This window comes from Anolis carolinensis, chromosome 1, assembly GCF_035594765.1.
Source record: "Anolis carolinensis isolate JA03-04 chromosome 1, rAnoCar3.1.pri, whole genome shotgun sequence".
NCBI classification, from domain to species: Eukaryota; Metazoa; Chordata; class Lepidosauria; order Squamata; family Dactyloidae; genus Anolis; species Anolis carolinensis.
In genome coordinates this window covers 119164053-119187339 of record NC_085841.1, presented here as the reverse complement: position 1 = coordinate 119187339, position 23287 = coordinate 119164053, and the positions used below count along the sequence as shown (strand labels likewise).

General features: G+C 42.5%; 1 protein-coding gene across 2 annotated transcripts in view; it reads left to right on the top strand.

The window, feature by feature from the left end:
- The first annotated feature begins 5809 nt into the window (after positions 1–5809).
- ttk (TTK protein kinase) overlaps positions 5810–23287 on the top strand; it is a 62009-nt gene continuing 44531 nt past the window's right edge. Inside the window, exon 1 of one of the 2 annotated variants that reach the window (XM_003215693.4) lies at positions 5810–5959. In XM_003215693.4, the coding sequence (XP_003215741.1) occupies positions 5953–5959 (7 nt within the window). In that variant the 5' untranslated portion in view covers positions 5810–5952. The remainder of the gene's footprint in view (positions 5960–23287) is intronic. The other variant, XM_062981398.1, reaches the window with a different exon arrangement.

Sequence of the window (23287 nt, the reverse complement as noted above, 5' to 3'; positions counted from 1 at the left end):
TGTGCATTTCATTTTTTTCTGCCTAAGTATAGTATCTTACATTTCTCCTTGTTAAAATTCATTTTGTTAATTTTGGCCCAACTCTTTAATCCATTAAGGTAGTTTTGAATTCTGATCCTGTCCTCTGGAAGATTTTGCCAGTTTTGTAAGCCGCCTTGAGTCCCCTCGGGTGAGAAAGACAGGGTAGAAATGTTGTCAATAAATAAATAAATAAACCACCCCTCCTAATTTGATGTCATCTGCAAACTTGATAAACATGCCAACTAAATCCTCATCCAAGTCATTAATAAAGATGTTGAACAATACTGGGCCTAGGACCGAACCCTGCGGCACTCCACTGGTTACTTCTTTCCAGGATGAAGAGGAACCATTGGAAAACACCCTTTGGGTTTAGCCGTTTAATCAATTACAGAACCACTTAACAGTAGCATTGCTAGCTCACATTTGACTAGTTCGTCAACAGAGGACCCTGTTGAAGGCCTCACTGAAATCAAGATATGCTATATGCACAGAATTCCTTGCATCTATAAAGCTTGTAACGCTATCAAAAAAAAGATAAGATTAGTCAGGCATGACTTGTTTTTAAGAAATCCATGTTGATTTTTAGTGATCACAGGGCCCTTCTACCAGAGCCGGTCCAACAATGAGGCGAATTAAGCGGTCGCTTGGGGCGCAAAACATACGGGGGCGCAGTCGAGACTGCTTTGTCTGCTGATTTGTTGTAAAACATGATGTTTTGGTGCTTAATTTGTAAAATCTTAATGTAATAGGCTTTTCCTTAATCCCTCGTTATTATCCAACATTTTTACTTATCCAACGCTTTTATTTTTCAATGATTAGTTTTTTTTGGGGGGGGGGGCAAAATTCTGTTCGCCTACACTTGAAAATACCTAGGGCCGGCTCTGCCTTCTACACATGCCTAAAAACCCAAAAGTAAGCAGGATAAAAGGGTGTGTGCGCGTGGCTAAATCTGCCCCTGGATACTTGAATTAGAATAACCAGGTATTCCTTGACTACTTCTTTATCTATTTTGGGTTGCATTTCCCCTATTCTCTCATTAGCTCCATATTGCTCAGATTAAATGCTGATTTCCTTTTGGGAGAAAACTGGGACAAAGAAGGTGTTGAGTAGTTCTGCTTTTTTCCTACCCCCTGTCAGCATTTCACCCCCTTCTCCATGAAGAGGCCCTACCATTTCCCTGTTCTTACTTTTTCTACCGACATAATCAGAGAAACCATTTTTACTGTTTTTAATTTCTCTGGAAAGCTTAGGCTCATTTTGTGCTGTAGCCTTTCAAACCTTTTCACAATACATATTGGTTATTTGTTTGAATTCCTCTTAGGTGATTTCCTTCCTTTTACATTTCTTGTACAGCTCAGCTGAAAGTTCCTTAGACAACCATTCTGGTTTCTTACACATCTCTTTTTTTCCTCCTTGTTGGCACTGTTTGTAATTGGGCCTTCAGTATCTCATGTTGCATCTCAGCGCTGGTTTTAACCTTGCTTTTAACACACACTCTACCACAGCAGACTTGGTTTTTACGGTTTATTAATAAAAGATAGCAAAGTCTTAATAAAAAGCAGTAAAGAAAGCAGTAATCCAATTGCAAAGGCAATCTGCAGAATATAGTTCAAAAACAAGTCCTGAAAAACAAGGCAGCGTGAACTCCAAAATACAATCCAAACACAGAATTTAGGCATGAACAAAACAGGAATCTGTTTCCATGAGCAGAGACAAGGCAGGAATTAAGCTTCCCAAAATCAACGTTGCTTCACCTGAAATCTTTCCGTTTCACCCTATTTAACCATGCTTACAAGTTAAGAAAGCATTCCTCTAACCTTGGGTTCCCATATGTTTACTAGTGATTCTCACAGAATGCTTGGGATGAACCCTTAACCTTAATCTTGTGTCTCTATCTAAGGAAGACTCCTCTGACTCGCTGCCAGAGCCACCTGGACTTTGTTGTTGTTCAAAATCTTGTGAAAGGTCACCCTTATCACTAACTTCAGCTTCCCTGCTAGCCTGCAGCCTCTCTGACAATTCAGAACCTACAACATTTTCTTGGTCAGCCTGCATTTCTGACAATTCAGAACCTTCAACATTTCCTTGGTCAACCTGCATAATCCCAAATCCCCCTTCATCATCAGGCTGAAACACAACATCTCACTTTTAAGAAATTCCCACCAGTTTTTAACTCTCATTCCTATCATGGGATCACACTCAGTATTTTCCTAAATTTCCTGAAGTCAGCTCTCCTATAATCTAGAATGCATGTCTAACTTCTCTTAGTTTCCGCCTTCTTTTGTATCACGAATTCCAGGAGAACATGTTCACTCCCACCTAAGGATATCACCATTTCCACTCCATTGACATTGACCAGATCCTCGGTGTTGGTTGGGATTAGATCCAGAATAATTCCCTTGTTGCTTCTTCTACCTTCTGGACAACAACATTATCTGCAAGGCAAGTGGGGAATTTGACTTTGTACTCTTAGCAGAGCTTGTTTTCCAACAAATACGGGAATAGTTGAAACTTTCCATGGTATTATATCTCTTCTTTCTGCATGTTTAGTTCAAGTTAGGCTTCATCCAGGTCTTCAGTCCACCTCTGAGGTCTGTAGCAGATTGTTACAACTGCATCTTTTTCTGTTCTCACTCTTTTAATTCTTATTCAGATGTTCTCAACCTGGTTTCCAGGACTGAAGCCCTGCATCTTTTCACAGATATATCTTTGACATATAATGCTACTCCACCCCTTCTCCTGTTTGGTCTTTTTCTCTTAAATAAGTTATACCCTGCCATTACTACATTCCCATTATTGGACTCATCACACCAGGTTTCAGTGATACCTATTGCATTGTAACTGTTTTGTTGTGCTAAGAGTTCCAGTTCATCTTGTTTATATTCCATGCTCTGTGCCTTAGTGTAGAGATATCTAAGCCCATGGGACATTTTCCCTAGCTAGTTATTTGAGATTACTACCCTCTCAATGCTTGGTACTTGTTCTGTTTGTTCAACTCTCTCTTTAGCCTTCGGGCTGTTTCTTCTGGGCCTTGATAAAGTACTGTCCCAAATATTGTCACCCTTCCCTACACAACTCAGTTTAGTTTGTCTAAACAGGTTTGCGAGGCTCTCAGCAAAAACATTCCTTCCAACCTCTGTGAAGTTTTACCCATCCCATGCCAGAAGCCCATCTTCCTGGAACCAATGTATCATCATCATTTTAGAAGACTATGCAGTAGAGTTTAGGTTCTACCGTGAGATTTTGCGCAGTACACAAATAGCACTGCTACCTTTTCCTTTTTTTCAGAAACATCTGCTACTAAGGACTTCAAATTGAAGCAACTCGCTATATAACTCATTACTCTCTTTGATTCTCTTACCAAATTCTCCCACAGGAACCTCATTTATCCCATGCTCACCAAAGGAGGATGTTCTTCCCACAATTTGTGAAAAGGGTGCTTCAAGATGCTCTTCTGCTCAATAAGCTGGAAGGAAAGATGCTTTCAAATACTTTACTGGAAGCAATGGAATTAGGATAGTTCAAAGTACCTTCCAGTGCTGTCATTCTATGTGGTTGTCAGCTGGGTAGCTTAAGTTGCATAGACCCTATATGCTTTTTCTACTGAACAGATGATTTTATTTAAAGAGCATTACTCTGCAATGGATAGCCATTGAACTCTTAGTGGTGAAGCTAGATATATTTACAGTTGGAAGTTGAGTTTCTTTATATCAAGGCAAAAAATCTTTAAGCTTCTATATTTTATTTTATCTATATTTTTAAACAGTAGTTCTAAACCTGTGGTCCTCAGATGTTTTGGCTTTCAACTCCCAGAAATCCTAACAGCTGGTAAACTGGCTGGGATTTCTGGGAGTTGTAGGCCAAAACATCTGGGGACCCACAGGTTGAGAACCACTGCCTTAAAAGGTAGGATTTCTGGGATGTAGCTTTCAGTTTGTTGCCATTGTTTTTGGAAAATTAAAGTTTATTTTGGTGCTGCACTACAAAGGTAACTCTAGCTACTTTAATTGTAATGGATTTAATATAGTCTACCTAAAAATCTTAAGTAATATCAGCTAGTTTTCTTGTTGTAAAGAGATAATTTTTTCAAGTTCAAAGCTGCCCCCAACAATGTGTTTACTGTCCTTTGTTTCCAAAAAAAAAAATACCTTTCGTTTATTTAAGAGGGAAGGAATACAGTAGAGTCTCACTTATCCAAGCCTCACTTATCCAAGCCTCTGGATAATCCAAGCCATTTTTGTAGTAAATGTTTTCAATATATCATGATATTTTGGTGCTGAATTCGTAAATACAGTAATTACAACATAACATTACTGCGTATTGAACTGCTTTTTGTAAAACATGATGTTTTGGTGCTTAATTTGTAAAATCATAACCTAATTTAATGTTTAATAGGCGTTTCCTTAATCCCTCCTTATTATCCAAGATATTTGCTTATACAAGCTTCTGCCGGCCCGTTTAGCTTGGATAAGTGACTCTACTGTACATTGATTCTCTAAACATGCTTCAGGTCCAATCTATCTTCAAGACCGCATCTTCTTCTATGAACTGGTGCGGGCATTGAGATCTGCCAGGGAGGCCCTTCTCTTGGTCCCACCACCGTCTCAAGTGCGGTGGTTGGGGACGAGATTGTCATTGCGAGGACACGCAGAACTGTTATAGCCGTATTAACTTTTGGACTTATATTTTTACTTTCTGCCTTCCACATTTTCCTTCAGAATGAACCATGATTTAGGCATCCACTGATTTATTGTATAAAGTATATTGCATCAAAATAGTTTTCAACATGCTATGGGTAAATTAAATGGATCTGATTTACATACATTAAAATTTATGCATAAAGAATTTTGTGGCTTTTGGTTGGCTAGTAAAGGTATCAACACCATTTGTTTATTTAAAGATTTTGCTATATTCTGCTGCAGGTATAATATGTATATAATATAAAAAGTAAAGGTTTCCCTTTGACAGTAAGTCTAGTTGTGTCTGACTCTGGGGGTTGGTGCTCATTTCCATTTCTAAGCCGAAGAGCCAGTGTTGTCCATAGATGCCTCCAGGGTCATATAGCCAGCATGACTGCATGGAGCACCGTTACCTTCCTGTCGGAGTGGTACCTATTGATCTACCCACATCTGCATGTTTTCAAATTGCTAGGATGAGAGAAGCTGGCGCTAACAGCGGGAGCTCACCCCGCTACCCAGAATTGAACCACCTACCTTTGAGTCAGCAAATCCGAGGGTTTAGCCCACTGCGCCACCAGGGGCTCCTATGTATATGCAATATCTATATTGGATTTGAATATTTAAAAAATCAGTCATATCAAGGGAACCTTGAACTAGAAATCCCAGCATATCATAAAAGACTTTACAGCCGTGGTTTAGGTCCCCAGGTGTTTTGGCCTACAACTCCCAGAAATCCCAGCAAGTTTACCTGCTGTTAACGATTTTTGGGAGTTGAAGGCCAAAACATCTGGAGACCCACAGATTGAGAACCACTGAGTTAAATGATGTCAAACTGCATTAATTCCAACGTGGATGCAGCTTTCATTTTCTGAACCCTAACGAGGGAGAACGAGGCACCTCGCCTTCTTTCCCAGCCTTGAATGGAATGCCTTTCCCCTCTCCGCGGGAAGAAAACAGAGACCGGCCGGGCGACGCGATTGGTCAAGCCTTCTCTTCGTCATTCGCGCTCGAGCCCTCAGCTTGAGTTTCTGTAGGCTCAACAGGGCTCGAGCCCGCCCTCGTTTGCTGTGGCGGGAGGAGGCTTCAGGAGTGGCTCATTCGCTTGCCAATCGAACAGCGGACCAACCGAAAGTGCGGCGCTTTGCTTTGACGTCTCCCAATCAGCCCCTTCAGTTGTTTTCGGTGGCGAAATTCAAACAGAGAAAGCCGTTCCTTCTGCCCTCCCCTTTGGTGGCGCCTTCCAGGAGAAAGTATGGGCGGTGAGTCCGGCCTCCGGTGTTTGTTTTTCTTTTGGCGGGTTAGTGTTTTCCTCAGTAAGGCCTAAGGAGGGAACTCCGTGGCCTTCTGTGGTAGTTGCTCATCATGGTCTCCTCTTTCTTCGCCCCCTAAAAGCCTCTCCTTGCACGTTCTCTCTCGCCCAGGGGATTCTTCAGTTCTCCTCCGGCCTCTGTTTCCTTCCCTCTCTTATCGGCCCCATTTTGTCCTTGGTCCTTCAGCCAGCTCTTTTTCTTCTTTCCTGGACTTGAAGGTCCCGATTCTCGCGCCCCACTTGATAGCCAAGACTCCGGCCTTCAAGTCGCCTATCGGCTTATAGCAACCCTATGTCTGGGTTGCTGTATATGACCATGTTCCTGAAGCAATTCTGACATTTCTCCCACATTTATGGCAGGCATCCTTGAGGCTGTGAAGTCTGTTGGAAACTATGCAATTGGACTGTCCAGAGTAGGAGAAAGAACTCTTGTCTGTTGGAGACAAGTGTGAATGTTGCAATTGGCTACCTTGATTAGCATTGAATAGCCTTGCAGCATCAAGGTCTGGTCGTTTACTGCCTGGAGTAATCCTTTGTTGAGAGGTGTTAACTGGCCCTGATTGTTTCTTGTTTGGAATTCCTCTGTTTTCTGAGTGTTGTTCGTTCTATCTAGCTATCTATCTATTTGCTGCATTTTTACCCCACTCTGTCACAACCCTGGAGGGGACTCAGATTGGTGGCTTCCAAATAGGCACTATTCAATGCCGCATGAAACATAAAAACATACAAATACAAAATACATCATGCATTAACAGGGTTGTAGGGGGAGGGGGCTTAGAGGTTCAACCCCCCCCCCCCGAAATTTTTCAGTTTTTTTAAAAATCTGGTTTACTCATGAATTTTAACCGATTAACCAAATCTCCATGAGTGTCTACTGAATTTTATCTGTCCTGAATGTCCACTGAAGTTTATCAATGGAGCCTGATATCTAAATTATTTTGCGTTATGGACCTACTCTTCATGATTCGCTAAAAAGTTTCAATCCCCCTGGCCCTGTGCATTAACATCATTAAAAATCATAAAACAATACTATATAAATACATTGCATAAACTGTTACATTGCACGTAGACCTAAAAGCATAATCCAGAAGCCATTTCAAATTCCATTCCATTCACTTCATAGCTGCGTGTTATGTTGCCCTGTACTATCCAAACACTTGGTTCCATAGCCAGGTTTTAACATTCTTTCTAAAGGACAGGAGGGAGGGAGCCAATCTGATTTCGCTAGGGAGGGAGTTCCACAGCCGAGGGGCCACCACTGAGAAGGCCCTGTCCCTTGTCTCCACCAGCCGCACCTGTCTATCCTGATCCTAGAGTTTTTTAAAATACTGATAGCCAGATTTTGTTCATTTTCATTGTTTCCTCCTTTCTATTGAAATTGTCCACATGCTTGTGGATTTCATTGGCTTCTCTGTGTAGTCTGACATGGTAGTTGTTAGAGTGGTCCAGCATTTCTGTGTTCTCAAATAATATGCTGTATCCAGATTGGTTCATGAAGTTGGGTCTTACGGCTGACTTCTCTGGTTGAGTTAGTCAGCAGTACCTTTCATGTTCCTTGATTCGTATTTGAGCAATGCTGCTGCATTTGGTGGTCCCTATGTAGACTTATCCACAGCTGCATGGTATACGGTAGACTCCTGCAGAGGTAAGAGGAGTCCTCTTGTCCTTTGCTGAATGTATGGCTTTCAAATTGCATTAATTTACTGTAGAATGAATGTAGTTCAATACCATTTTATCTACCAGGGCTCAGGGGTGTGGACTCATGGGAGATTTAGTTTGATGAGGGGCCAACACTTTGACAGAGAAGGATAAAGGTCCTGTAAAGTTCCCATGATTCCATAGCACTGAGCAACTGAAGTTAAAGTGGTGTCAAACTGCATTAATGCCGCAGTGTAGGTGCGTTTCTAGTCAAGGAATGCTCAGAGGTATTTTTGCCAGTTCCTACCTCTGAAATGGAGGCTGCAACTCCAGGTATTTGTTGGCACTCTCCCATCCAGTTATTTACCAGGTTTGACCTTGCGTATCTTCATAGATCAGACATGATCTGCTGCCTTTCATTCTTAGGTTGGACTGCCTGGCTCTTGTGGTCTCTTACAAGTCTATAATTCTATGTGCCTTCAGGTTGTCTGTGAACATATGGCAACTCCATGAATTTCATAGGCTTTGTAAATATAAGGAATCCTCAGAAGTGCTTTTGCCAGTTCCTTCCTCTGAAATACAGTCTACAACAGTGCTTCCCAACCTTTTTTTGAGACCACTTGACCAAGGACCATTTTGACCAGGGACCACTCTCCAACATTAGTACCAAAAAGGTTACAAATCAGTTTTTGGTCAACTTTAGATTTGTTTTGGTTATTTGGGATGTTGATTCAGAAAATTGCATTGGATAGACCACATCAGATCTAGGTTCTGATAAAGAACATATGCCATCCAGTAGTCGCCATCTGCTCACCCACAGAAAACCATATTTAATAATCTAGAGCTGATGTGGTCTATCCAATGCAATTTTCTGAATTAACACCCCAAATAACCCCAGGAACACGTCTAAAAATGAAGACACTAAGGCACTCACACTTCCAGGCGCCATACGGAATGGCTCCTCTCAGGGAGAGGGAGGGGGAGAAGCAGCAGTCAGGAGGCTTGTTGTTGTGCCTTTCGTCAGTAGTCAGCTTCTCCCCTCCTGACATCCCCATTGCCTCAGTACTATAAGAGGGTTTTGTGAGACCAGTCGTTCCCATTCTTGGGTGGTCCCATTTGGACCAGCTACTTGTCAATACAGAATTAGAAGGCATGGGATAATTGTAGATCTGAATCTCTGTGTTAATTTCTTAGTACCTGACCTATAAATTACAGGCAGTCCCCGAGTTGAAACATCTGACTGACAAACAACTCATAGTTACAAACAGGTGAGACAACAGGAAGTGATAGAAATCTACCTCTTAGAAGGGAAATTCATTCCTGAAAGAGTTATCATGGCGTAAAGGTGTCTCCACTAAAGCTTTATGACCAATCCACAATAAGCCAAATTTTTCCGAATCTAGTTATCACTAGACATGGGCTTGGTTACTGTTTCATTCGTGTTTTCGTACCGTTTTGTTTATTTGGAATGCATGAAACGGTACACCGCCCGCTGGTACAGAAATACCAGTTAAACAAATGAAAAGTGAGAATGGTAACTGTTTGTCATCTGATTTTCGTGCCTGTCAGGGCTGCAGACCCTGGGAGGCATGGGCACTTCTCTCTTCTCCCCCCTTAACTGTATAAAGCAAAGGGGGAAAAAAACTTATTGTAACTCCATCGGCATATATGAACATTTTCAGGGTCTGGCTCGCATGTAAGCGGAGTGCCGAGTAAGATGTGGCATTCAGCGCTCTGCTTCAGGGCCTGCTGGCCAGACATCTTTTTCCAAGGAGAGTGCGTATAGTAAGCAGGCCCAAAATGCATGCGGCAGACACACTCTCCTTAGAAAAAGACTGTGTCTGGAGAGCAGGTCTGCAAGCAGGCATGCTCGCCTAACACTGTCTTTATCCAAGGAGAGTGTGTCTGGCAAGCAGGCCCAAAATGCACGCACATGCCAGACCCTAGAATCATAGAATCATAGAATAGCAGAGTTGGAAGAGACCACATGGGCCATCTAGTCCAACCCCCTGCTAAGAAGCAGGAAATCGCATTCAAAGCACCCCCGACAGATGGCCATCCAGCCTCTGCTTAAAAGCCTCCAAGGAAGGAGCCTCCACCACGGCCCCGGGGAGAGAGTTCCACTGTCGAACAGCTCTCACAGTGAGGAAGTTCTTCCTGATGTTCAGGTGGAATCTCCTTTCCTGTAGTTTGAAGCCATTGTTCCGTGTCCTAGTCTGCAGGGCAGCAGAAAACAAGCTTGCTCCCTCCTCCCTATGACTTCCCTTCACGTATTTGTACATGGCTATCATGTCTCCTCTCAGCCTTCTCTTCTGCAGGCTAAACATGCCCAGCTCTTTAAGCCGCTCCTCATAGGGCTTGTTCTCCAGACCCTTAATCATTTTAGTCGCCCTCCTCTGGACGCTTTCCAGTTTGTCAACATCTCCCTTCAACTGTGGTGCCCAAAATTGGACACAGTATTCCAGGTGTGGTCTGACCAAGGCAGAATAGAGGGGGAGCATAACTTCCCTGGATCTAGACGCTATTCCCCTATTGATGCAGGCCAGAATCCCATTGGCTTTTAGCAGCCGCATCACATTGTTGGCTCATGTTTAACTTGTTGTCCACGAGGACTCCAAGGTCTTTTTCGCACACACTGCTGTCAAGCCAGGCGTCCCCCATTCTGTATCTTTGATTTCCATTTTTTCTGCCGAAGTGAAGTATCTTGCATTTGTCCCTGTTGAACTTCATTTTGTTAGTTTTGGCCCATCTCTCTAGTCTTTCAAGATCGTTTTGAATTCTGCTCCTGTCTTCTGGAGTGTTAGCTATCCCTCCCAGTTTTGTGTCGTCTGCAAACTTGATGATCGTGCCTTCTAACCCTTCGTCTAAGTCGTTAATAAAGATGTTGAACAGAACCGGGCCCAGGACGGAGCCCTGCGGCACTCCACTTGTCACTTCTTTCCATGATGAAGACGACGCATTGGTGAGCACCCTTTGGGTTCGTTCGCTTAGCCAATTACAGATCCACCTAACCGTAGTTTTGTCTAGCCCACATTTTACTAGTTTGTTTGCCAGAAGGTCGTGGGGGACTTTGTCGAAGGCCTTACTGAAATCCAGGTACGCTACATCCACAGCATTCCCTGTATCGACCCAACTCGTAACTCTATCGAAAAAAGAGATCAGATTAGTCTGGCATGACTTGTTTTTGGTAAATCCGTGTTGACTATTAGCAATGACTGCATTTGTTTCTAAGTGTTCGCAGACCACTTCCTTAATGATCTTTTCCAGAATTTTGCCTGGTATTGATGTGAGGCTGACCGGACGGTAATTGTTTGGGTCGTTCTTTTTTCCCTTCTTGAAGATAGGGACCACATTCGCCCTCCTCCAATCTGCTGGGACTTCTCCCGTTCTCCAAGAACTCTCGAAGATAATTGCCAGTGGTTCTGAAATAACTTCCGCTAGTTCCTTCAGTACTCTTGGGTGTAGCTGATCTGGCCCTGGGGACTTGAATTTGTTTAGAGAGGCCAAGTGTTCCTGGACAACTTGTTTCCCTATTTGGGGTTGGATTTCCCCCAATCCTTCGTCCATTCCGTGTTGCTGAGGTTGAAGATGGCTTTCTTTTTCTGAGAAGACCGAGGCAAAGAAGGCATTAAGTAGTTCTGCCTTTTCCCTGTCACCTGTCGCCATCACCCCATCTTCTCCTTGCAATGGCCCTATCGCCTCCTTTTTCTTCCTTTTTCTACCAACGTAAGCAAAAAAGCCTTTTTTGTTGTTTTTTATGTCCCTGGCAAGCCTGAGCTCATTTTGTGCTTTAGCCTTGCGAACCTTTTCCCTACAGGTGTTGGCTATACGTTTGAATTCTTCTTTGGTGATTTCTCCCCTTTTCCACTTCTTGTGCATGTCACTTTTGAGCTTTAGCTCAGTTAGAAGTTCTTTGGACATCCATTCTGGCTTCTTTGCACTTGTCTTATTTTTCTTCTTTGTTGGCACTGTTTGCATTTGCGCCTTGAGTATTTCACTTTTGAAAAACTCCCATCCATCCTTAACTCCCTTGTTTTTTAATATCGGTGTCCATGGAATGGCGCTCAGTAATTCCTTCATTTTTTGGAAGTCAGCTCTCTTAAAGTCCAGAATGCGTGTTTGACTTGTCTTAGTTTCAGCATTCCTTTGTATTGCAAACTGCAGGAGCACATGGTCACTTGCCCCTAAGGATCCAACTACTTCAACTGTATTGATCAGGTCTTCCACATTTGTTAAGATTAGATCAAGAGTTGCTGATCCCCTTGTTGCCTCTTCTACCTTCTGGACCATAAAATTATCTGCAAGGCAAGTGAGGAATTTGTTGGACTTTGTACTCTTGGCTGAGTTTGTTTTCCAGCAGATATCGGGATAATTGAAATCGCCCATGACTACTATATCTCTTCTTTGTGCCTGTTTGGTCAGCTGTTGACAGAAGGCTTCATCAAGTCCTTCATCCTGACTTGGAGGTCTGTAGTAGACACCCACGACAAGATCTTTTTGAGTCCCGGTTCCCTTGATTCTTATCCAGATGCTTTCAAGCTGGTTTCCCGGATTACAGTCTTGCATTTCTTCTGCAACGTAACTGTTTTTGACATATAAAGCTACTCCCCCTCCTCTCCCCTTTGTTCTATTTCTGTGAAAGAGGTTATAGCCCTCAATGGTTAAATTCCAGTGATGGGAGTCATCCCACCAGGTTTCAGTGATGCCTATGACATCGTATGTGTGGTGCTGCGCTAGGAAGCAGAACACTGAACGCCAAGGTGCAGCGTTTGGTGCCCTGCTTCAGGGTCTGGTGTTTTGGACCTGTTCGCCTAACACGCTGTCCTTGGGGAAAAAAGTGTCTGGCGAGCAGGCCTGCCAGCAGGCCCTGAAGCGGAACACCAAAATAGGGCATCTTACTCAACTCTCCACTTACTTGCACACCAGACCCTGAAGTGGAGTGCTGAGCGCCAAAGATGCGCTGTGTCCACGCACGCCGATGGAGTTATAGTAAGGTTTTTACCCCCTTTGCTTTACACAGTTAAGGGGGGAAAGAGAGAAGTGCCTGTGCCTGTATTCCTGCCAGGCATGCGTTTTTAAAAAATCTTTTCTGGAATGCCAATTTGTATAGGCACCCATTTTTGAAAGCATTGAGTGCCCGAAAAAGAAAATGGGGCCATGCAAATGGAACATACAGAAACGGATAGCAATTCCATACAAATATACAACACTAGTTATCACAGGGACAAAAAGTGTGGTGAAGTCTTGTTTGTAACTTGGGAACTGCCTGTATACTGTTTTGTGCCTTGTGAATACTCTTGTGGCAGTGAATCTTGAAGTTCATGCATCGTGTGACAACGACACTTTCAGGCATCCTGATTCTCGCACCATTTAGCCAGGTTCTAGCCAGAAAAAAAATTCGGGGGTGGTTTGAATTTTTTAAAAGTGAATCATGAAGAGTCTTCTTTCTTAGGCGATCCCTTGTAGTTCAAGGATGATGGTCCTCCATTTCTGTTATCTTGGGGATAGATCCGTAGATGGGTGAAGAGACCTATTCTTGATCTGCATGTTCTCCTGCAGTGAGGACATCGGTTTCCAGGTGGAAGGCGGTCTCGGTCAGGGTTGGCTTGACAGGCCTTCCTCTTGGCACATTTCTCCCTTAAGCCCTCCATTCGTGCCTCTTCGAACTCCGCAGCACTGCTGGTCACAGCTGACCCCCAATTAGAGTGCTTAAGGGCCATGGCTTCCCAGTTCTCAGTGTCTATGCCACAGTTTTTAAGGTTGGCTTTAAGCCCATCTTTAAATCTCTTTTCCTGCCCACCAACATTACGTTTCCCGTTCTTGAGTTCGGAGTAGAGTAGCTGCTTTAGGAGACGGTGATCAGGCATTCGGACAACGTGGCCAGTCCAGCGGAGTTGATGGCATAGGAGCATCGCTTCAATGCTGGTGGTCTTTGCTTCCTTAAGCACGCTGACATTTGTCCTCCTATCTTCCCAAGAGATTTGCAGGATTTTTCTGAGGCAACACTGATGGAAACGCTCTAGAAGTTGAGTGTGATGTCTGTAGACGGTCCACATTTCGCAGGCATAGAGCAGGGTTGGGAGGACAATGGCTTTATAAACAAGCACCTTGGTATCTCTACGGATGTCCCGATCATCAAACAGTCTGCTTCATACGGAAAAATGCTGCACTCGCAGAGCTCAGGCAATGTTGTATTTCAGTGTCGATGGTGACTTTTGAGCAGAGGTGGCTACCAAGGTAGTGGAAATGGTCAACATTTTCTAATTTTACACCATTAAGCTATATTCCTAGCATTGCAGAGGGACTAGCTGGTGCCTGTTGGAAGAGCACTTTGGTTTTCTCGATGTTTAGTGAGAGGCCGAGCTTCTCATATGCTTCTGCGAAGGTGTTGAGAGTGGCTTGTAGGTCTTCTGAGTGCCCACAGATTATGTTGTCATCGGCATATTGGAGTTCTATAATAGATGTTGTGGTGACCTTGATTTTGGCTCTCCGTCTGCTGAGGTTAAATAGTTTTCCATCTGTCCAATAGATGATTTCCACTCCGGTGGGAAGCTTCCTATCAACAAGGTGAAGTATCATAGCGATGAAGATGGAAAATAAGGTAGGGGCAATAACACATCCCTGCTTGACACCTGATTCCACCTTAAATGGGTCACTTTGGGAGCCGTTGCTGTCCAAGACTGTTGCCATCATGTCATCATGGAGGAGCCGCAGGATGTTCACAAATTTGTCAGGGCACCCGTTTTTTTTGGAGGATGGTCCAGAGAGCGCTGCGATTCACTGTGTCAAATGCCTTTGCTAGGTCAATGAATGCCATGTACAGAGGTTGGTTTTGTTTCCTGCATTTTTCTTGGAGCTGTCGTGCAGTGAAGATCATGTCCACTGTTTCTCTGGAGGGACGGAAGCCATTCTGGGATTCTGGGAGGGTGTCTTCTGAGACAGGGAGAAAGCGGTTTGCAAGGATTCTTGCAAGGATTTTCCTAGTGGAGGTTAGAAGGGAGATACCACAATAGTTCCCTCAGTCTGTTCTATCCCCTTTCTTGAAAAGGGTGATGATGGTGGCATCCTTGAAGTCTGCTGGGATTTTCTCGGTCACCCACACCTTTTCAATGAGCTGGTGGAGTTGTTGTATCAGCTCAGGTCCACCTGCTTTGAAGATTTCAGCAGTGATCCCATCAGGTTTTGTTGGCTTTGTTGTTTTTTTGTTGGCTGATGGCATTGCTGACTTCTTCCAAACTAGGCAGTGCTGCAAGCTCATCCCTGGTTTGTTGTTGCGGGATTTGTGAGAGGGTCTCTTCGGCCACATTGGAGCTGCGATTCAGAAGGTTCTGGTAGTGCTCTTTGCAACGTAGTGCAATTGATGTTTTGTCCTTCAGAATTTTGGTTCCATCTGATGAGCGTAGAGGCTGTATGCCATGGTTTCGTGGTCCGTAAATGATTTTTGTGGCTTTGAAAAATCCCTTAGCATCATGGGTATCTGCAAAGTGTTGGAGTTTTTTAGCCTTCTTTGTTGTCCACCAGATGTTCTTGAGTTCTCTGGTCTTTCTTTGGACCTCAGCTTTTGCACTGGCATAGATTTTTTTCTTGGCAGCACAGTTGGTGTCTCTCTGCCATGTTTGGAAGGTTTTCCTTTTGTTATCAATTAGCTGTGTGATCTCTTTGTCGTTATTGTCAAACCAGTCTTGATGTTTCTTAGTTTTGTATCCAATGGTTTCTTTGAAGGCTGTGATGATGGAGGTGTACAGTTTGTTCCAATGTTCCTCAACATTTTCGGGGTGTTCTGTGGGTAGATGATCTTTGAGTGTTGTTTGGAGAAGGGCTCGTTTGGAGGGCTCCTGAAGGGCTTGGGTGTCCATTTTACGTCTTGTTTTTCTTCCTTGGAGTCTGCGTTTGGGGACGATCTTGATAGCCATCATGGATCGGATTAACCTGTGGTCTGTCCAGCAGTCATCAGCACCTGTCATGTCTCTTGTGAGAAGCACATCACAGCGGTCTCTGGCACGTGTAATAACATAGTCCAAGAGGTGCCAATGCTTTGACCGGGGGTGTTTCCATGATGTCTTGAGCTTTTTTTTTTCTGGTGGAAGAGCGTGTTGGTGATGACAAGGTTGTGCTCTCCGCATTTGGTGAGAAGCAAGATGCCATTCGAGTTGCTGTTTCCGACCCCGTCTTTTCCTATGATCCCTGGCCACAGGTCGGAGTCCCGTCCGACTGTGGCATTAAAGACCCCCAGGAGGATGATTTTGTCCTCCTTAGGTATCTCCGATAGGACGGTGCCCAGCTGACAATAAAATTTTTCCATGATGTCTTCATCAGCATCTAGAGTTGTGCATAGGCACATATGATGGTTGCCTGTTGGTTTTTGGCAAGGTTAATTCGGAGGGTTGAAAGTCGTTCATTGATGCCAGTGGGTGCTTCAGTCAGGTGCTTCACCAGGTCATTTCTTATAGCAAAGCCAACTCAGTGTATTCTTCACTCTTCTTCAGGCAGTCCCTTCCAGAAGAAGGTGTAGCCTCCTTTTTCCTCCTTCAGTTGTTCCTCTCCTGCTCTCCAGGTCTCTTGAAGCACTGCTATGTCGATCTTAATGCGTCCCAGCTCCCTTGCAATGACAGCAGTCCTGCATTCAGGGTGTTCACTGTCAGTGTTATCCAACAGTGTCCATACGTTCCATGTTCCAAAGTTCATTTCTCTTTTTTGGCCACAGAGTGATGACCCCTCTGGACGCGCTGTCCAGTCAGGGATAAGAGAGGCAGACTATGTTTAGGGCACCTTTTCTAGCCCCTTCCCTGTGTGGGGTGAGCAGAGCGGACCTTAAAAAGGGCTGCTCAGTCATGGATACAGCTGCTGGACTACTCATCTGCCTCGGACCTTGAGGTAGAACGACTGAGTCCATATCCACTGCCCATGTGCCAGTCTGTGACTAGGGGCTTCCAGATTTCACAGTCCTGCCCCCGTTGCCACTCACTGCTCACCATAGGAGTTTTGTTGGTTTGTTTTTATTTTTGTTGGAAGATGCCTGTGCGTGATTTTTTTTAATGTGTCGTGGTTGGTGCACGGCTGGTCAACACACATTCTTCACAGAGTGAGGTCCCAGCAGTGGTGTGATTAACACAATGAGAGTGGCTTCTCAGTCTGTTGCAGCCTTTTTCTGCCTTCACAGCCGTTGTAACATGTACCATGTTATCCTCCGCCTGCTCCGCCGTTGAGGTCTTTGGGTCTTCGGATTGTTTGTGGTCTGGATCCTCCCCTGTGGCCACTACTGGGAGTGTATGACTCCGGTGGTTGTGCCCACAGGTTCATTGGAACACGCAAGCCCCCTCACCACAGCAAGGTGACAATCCATTGAGGGGGCATGAAGAGTAATTCCATAACAAAATAATTTAGAAATCAGGTTCCATTGATAAACTTCAGTGGACATTAAAGACAGATAAACTTCATTGGACGCTCATGGGGATTTGGTTAACCAGTTAAGATTCATGAGGAAAACAGGGTTAAAAAAAAAAAGCTAAAGGTTTTCGGGGTGAGGGTTGAACCCCTAACCACCCCCCCCCCCCCCCCGCCGCCCGGCTACAGCCCTGGTTCTAGTATCCTGAGAGATTTGAATAGCAGAGTCTTAAGCAATGGCAGTTCCAAGGTAGGGGAAGGATAATCTGAAGCTGCTGCTGCTGGTATATGTTCTGCCTAGTCTATTCATCAACATTCAGGTGTAGGCGTTATCTGGCAGTTACATGCAGGATTCTTGTGAATACCCACATCTGTGGATGGTAAAGTCTCATGTACAATGACAAAGTAAAATGGTGTAACTTACATAAAATGTTTAAAACACCTTTGTTGTTTTGAATTTTAAGAAACATGTTCAAGCTGTGAATGGTGGAATCCTTGTATGCAGAATCTGTAGATGTGGAGGACCAATTGCATATCTTATACTGAATCCCATCTGTTAAATGTCAATTCTTTCAATTTGGAAAGGTTGTTTTAGAGCTCTTTGTGATCTTTATTTTTGTTCTCAGCTCCTCAAATAATTGTAGCACCATCAGCAGACTTGGGCTGCTTCTAGACAGCCATTTAAGCTGGGTCAGGATGTGGCACACCAGAAACAGTCTGGAAGCCGGCCTCAGACGTCCAATGAGTATAGGTTGATTTGAGTCAAAGAATTTTTCCCTGCCTCATCACGCAAGTTGGACTAATAATAAGTAGCTTTTCCGATGAGGATCAGCACTAGGCCAAAGCAGAGCAAAGCAAGAATGTGGAAGTAAGTGTTCCTATGAGAACACTTCCTATGAGAACACTATCTTCTCCAGGGGAGGATGTTCATTTACCTTCCAGCTGAGCTGTGCATCTGATATCTTACTCTGAATGCTTCAGCACTAGCCCTGTCCTCCCAAGCACTCCATATTTTGGTTTTGGGTTCCTGCCCTCCAGATATACATTGATCAGCTTCAGCATATTTTATGGCGTGATCTGGAATTTCTGGGGAGCTTTTTAACTTACTGTTTCCAGCTGGATACATGTTGCAAAGCACATTAACGGTGCATGTTTTGTGTATACCCTGACCATGAGTTGGCTCTGAATTTTAGTGCCTGTGTAGAAAGGCCCTTAGATACCTCATTACTAACTCCAAACTATTTATGAACAAGTCAAAAAACACCAATTACAATATGATCTCATTGCTTTACCTCCTTCCATTGTGAGAATTGCTTATTTATTCCTACTTTACTTCCTGTTTTTAATCAGTTTCACTATATATGTATGTGTGGGAGGTCTGAAAGCATGTCCTTGTACTTACTTTTGATTTAAATCATGATATCATCCCCAACAATTCTTTGGAGGAGTCTGGATCTCTTATATGTTTTTAGCTTACTCAGCATAGTTGTCTCTAACATAGAGAATGCTTGCACTGTGCTCATCTTTATAATTTCAATAGAGTTCGTCTTAAATTCATTTGCTACTCTTAACTAGATTAGACCTACTTTTTTGTGTCAGAAGTAGACCTACTGAATAAGTAAGATTGTGGTAAGTAAATTCTTACATAAGGCCTATTGATTTAATTAATTTACTCTGATTTGAATTAGCTGTCTGATTTAGTTCTTTGCATTTTGAAATAACTATCTTCTTGGTTTTCTATTCCATTAGGTTTCTGTTAGGCCTACTATACTTTGTTGTCTATTGAAACCATTCACTCCAACTCTCTCATTTTGTCTCAAACGTTTCTGGTATTTACAAAAAAAACATGCTAGATATGTCTAGCACATGCTAGAGCATGTCTTATCTGTGCTGTAGAACAGCATTTATTTCAGTAGGTCTACTCCATAAATGTAGCTAAATTGTTTACTGTTGGAGCAGATAATATGCTGCGGTGGAATCCTGGGAAAAGCATTAAAAACTTCCATTTCTTATCTGTGTGTCAGAAGATGAGAGAATCTCAGGCTTTTCTCAGAACACAGAACCCTATAGCAGGGACTGGAGTGTATTTAGTCAGTTGTGTCACATAATCTCTACTTATTTCATTGGTATGTTCTTTTCTGGAGTCCTTTTTTCTTTTTCCTCTCTGCTAAATAGTATGAAATTGGAGCTCTAAATGTAGGGGTGGAAGCTTCTCTCCCAGTTTCTCACATGCAGAGACAAAATCTCTTGAATTGTTTTTTCAAGAAATTAAGCATTTTTAGATCATTACATTTCCGTGGTTAAGAAAACAGAAATTCTTCAGCAACAGACTTTGAAATATGTGTGTTCCTGTTCAAAGCAAGCTTTGATTCTATGCTTGACATATGCTGCTGGTTGATGACACTTGATTTCTAATTGTTACCTCAAAGCTTAATTTTTTTTCGTGTCAGGAGCAACCTGAGTCGCTCCTGGTGTGAGAGAATTGGCTGTCTGCAAGGACGTTGCCCAGGGGACACCCGGATGTTTTGATGTTTTTACCATCCTTATGGGAGGCTTCTCTCATGTCCCCGCATGGAGCTGGAGCTTATAGAGGGAGCTCATCCACGTTCTCCCTGGATGGGATTCGAACCTGGCAGCCTTCAGGTCAGCAACCCAACCTTCAAGTCACAAGGCTTTAGCCCACTATGCCACCAGGGGCTCCTCTCAAAGCTTAATGAATGCATAGACTTGTGTTGCTGGGACAGTAGCGTTGTAGCTTCATATGTTTACAGTTATCCTGTTGTCTGGTTCTTCTCATACTTAATTTTACAGAGACTTACTTATTTCGATGACATCTTGCTCCAAAATAAAGATATATCAAATAATGTAAGTTTTTCTGGAGACAATTTCAGATGCAATTCTAAGGCTACTTTGATTAAATTAAGTGGAATACCATATTTCATTACATAATAGATGCCACCGTGTAATAGTTACATCCTCATTTTTGGGGTCATAAAATTTGTATTTTTGCTTTCCTCGCAAACTAATTGCATTATTGTTTCAGCAAGGGTGCTTCTCCCACTCACTTGCTTCCTCACCCACCCACCACATGAAGAGTGTTGCTCACTCTCTCACATACTCCCTTTCAATCACAGTGCTTCGTTCAGCTGCATGAAGTACCATGCCTGAAAGGTTAGTGGGTGAGTGAAGCAGTGTTTCATTCACTCCCTCACTCACCCACATACCCACTCTCATTTCAGGCATGGCACTTCATGCAACTGAGTCCAAAAGCACTGAGTGCTTTTGTAATCAGCTGGATGAAGCACTATGCATGAAAGGTGAGTGGGAGAGCAGGAGAGGAAGCAATGTCTAATTCCCTTACTTGCTCGCCTTTCAGGGATGGCACTTAATATGACTGAGACCAAAAACAGAGCCTGAAAAAAGAGCGGGCATGCGGGCAAGTGAGCGAAGAAGTGAATGAAGCAGCACTTCACTTGCCCGTGCATCCATTTTTATATTGTGTAGTAGTCACACCCCAGTGTCTCATATTATGAGAGAAGTAAAGTTCCCTTCTTTCCCTCCCACATACATAATTTAATATGCTTTTCCTTTCTCAACTTTTTTTAAAAAAAGCTAAGCAGCTTTAGAAACTTTCTTCACAGATCAGTTGCTTCAATCTCTTGATCATTCTGATTGCTCTTTGCTAGACCTTTCCCAGCTCTACAGTATTACCTTCCAGATGGATTCAATCACTCAATTCCTGTATCGAGGGAACTATCAATTTATTCATACTGCCTTCTTTCCATTCTCTATTCTTTCAGTCCAAAAAAGAATCTCCCCTTAATGTCCTGTGCTACACTTGTTCATACTTTATGAAGCATGGGGTGAGATTCATATGGCCTTCCTGATTTCAGCCCTAGCAACCATAATCAGTAATGAATAATATTGTGGGTTGCAGTTCAATAGCATTTGGAGGAGTATGGTAATTTTCACTTCTGAAGTTGAGAATGACTACCGGACCACCCCATCTAAATATTTTATTGATGCTTTCAAAGTACCCTTAAAAGATTCGTGAGATAGGATTTTCTTAAGCAGGAGTAATATTAGTTCTTTCTCACTAGGCTTACCTTGCTACGTATATGTTTAATGATTTTAGCAACATTTTTCATTAATTTTACTTGAATAGAAATTAAACTAACTGGTGTCTCTGTTGGACAGGTTCCTAAAAATTGGCCATCCTCTAGTCACGTGGAACAAAAGCTGATATCGAGGACATTCCATATATTTTGATTAGAAGATAACAATTCGATGACATGCTAGACCAGGGGTCCTCAAACTTTTTAAGCCGAGGGCCGGTCCACAATCCTTCTGACTGTTGAGGGGCCGGATTATTATTTGAAAAAAAATACAATCAAATTCCGATGCACACTGAATATGTCTTGTTTGTAGTGCAAAAACAACAACAACGAAAGAACAATACAATATTTAAAAATAAAAACAATTTTGCCAACATACATTTATCAGGATTTCAATGGGAAGTGTGCTTCTGGCCAATGAGATAGTCAAATTAATTAGGGTTGTTGTTCTTTCAAATATTTTATTACCAATTCCCAATTTGTCTGTTTTTTTGGCCTCCCTTGATTGATCTGTGACAAATAGGATAGTCTGTCCATATTCATCACATCCCAGATTTTTGTTAACCAATCACTTATATCCGGTACCTCTTTGTTTTTCCAGGCTTTGGCATAGATCATTCTCGCAGCGGTAGTGAGATAATTAAAAAGAATCTCCTTGTTCCTATCTTTTCCTAAATTTAACATCCCCAATAGAAAGAATTTCGGAGCCAACTCAATTCTTATCTGCAATATCTTTTGAATTCTTTGATGTACTTCCCTCCAGTAGGGCATTGCCTTTTTACATGTCCACCAACAATGAAAAAAGGTCCCTACCTCCTCCCCACATTTCCAACATTTATTTGATGTTTTATTGTAGAATTTTGCGATTTTTTGTGGTGTCCAATACCATCTATAAAACATCTTTATCCAATTTTCCTTCAAATCTGTGGCATATGTAAATTTGAGTCTAATGTTCCAGCTTTTTTCCCATTCAGCCAATTGTATTGGTGCCCCTATATTTTTTGCCCAATCTGTCATACACGTCTTAATCGGTTCTGTTTCTGTTTCCCATTCCAATAACTTTTTGTAAATTTTCGATATTATTTTTTTTTCCGATTGAATTACCTTATCCCAGAAATTCTCTTTGTCCTCGAATCCTAATTTTTTATCTTTATTATAAAATTCTTTAATTTGAATGTATTGAAACCAACCTATGTTTTTGAATTCTGTAAGTAACTCTTCCTGATTCTTTAGTTTATAAGAGTCGTTTTCCCTAATTAATATATCTTTATATCTTGGCCAGTTTTCCGCACCCAGCTCCCTTCTCTGACACGCCTCTAACGGGGATATCCATAGCGGTGTTTTTTGATGTAGTCTCCTCTTGTATTTATCCCATATTTTCAACAGTGATGATCGAATGAAATGATTCCCAAAATTTTTCTCTATTGATTTCTTGTTGTACCATAAGTATGCGTGCCACCCTGACCTCAAATCTGCTCCTTCTAGTACTGTAATTCTTGTTTTTTGGAGGGTGGCCCAATCTTTTACCCACATTAATCCGCAGGCATCATGATAAAGTTGGAGGTTCGGAAGTCCTAGCCCCCCCCTTTTTTTTTCATCCATCAAGTATATTCTTTTAATTCTTGGTTTCTTCCCCCTCCATATGAATTTGCTCAGGTCTTTGTTCCATTTTTGGAATCTTAGAGAGTTCCTTATAATTGGGATGTTTTGGAAGAGGAAAATCATTTTTGGCAATATGGTCATTTTTACTGCGGCCACCCTCCCTACTAATGATAAATTTAGGTGTCTCCATTTTTCCAAATCCTTTTTGATTTCCTTCCACTTGGTATCGTAGTTATTTTCTAAGAGTTGGGAGTTTTTGGCAGTTAGAATAATTCCTAAATATTTGATTTTTTTTCCTTACTTGGATACCTGTTGATTCCATTAATTCTTTTTGTCTTGTATTAGTCATATTTTTTGTTAATATCACTGTTTTATCTAAGTTTATTTTTAGTCCTGATACCTTTTCAAATTCTTTAAATTTGTCTATCCAGATGTTCATTGTTTTAATTGGGTCTTCAATTATACATATCAAATCGTCGGCAAATGCTCTGATTTTGTACTTATGTTTTCTGATGCTTGCTCCTTTTAATTGATGGTCG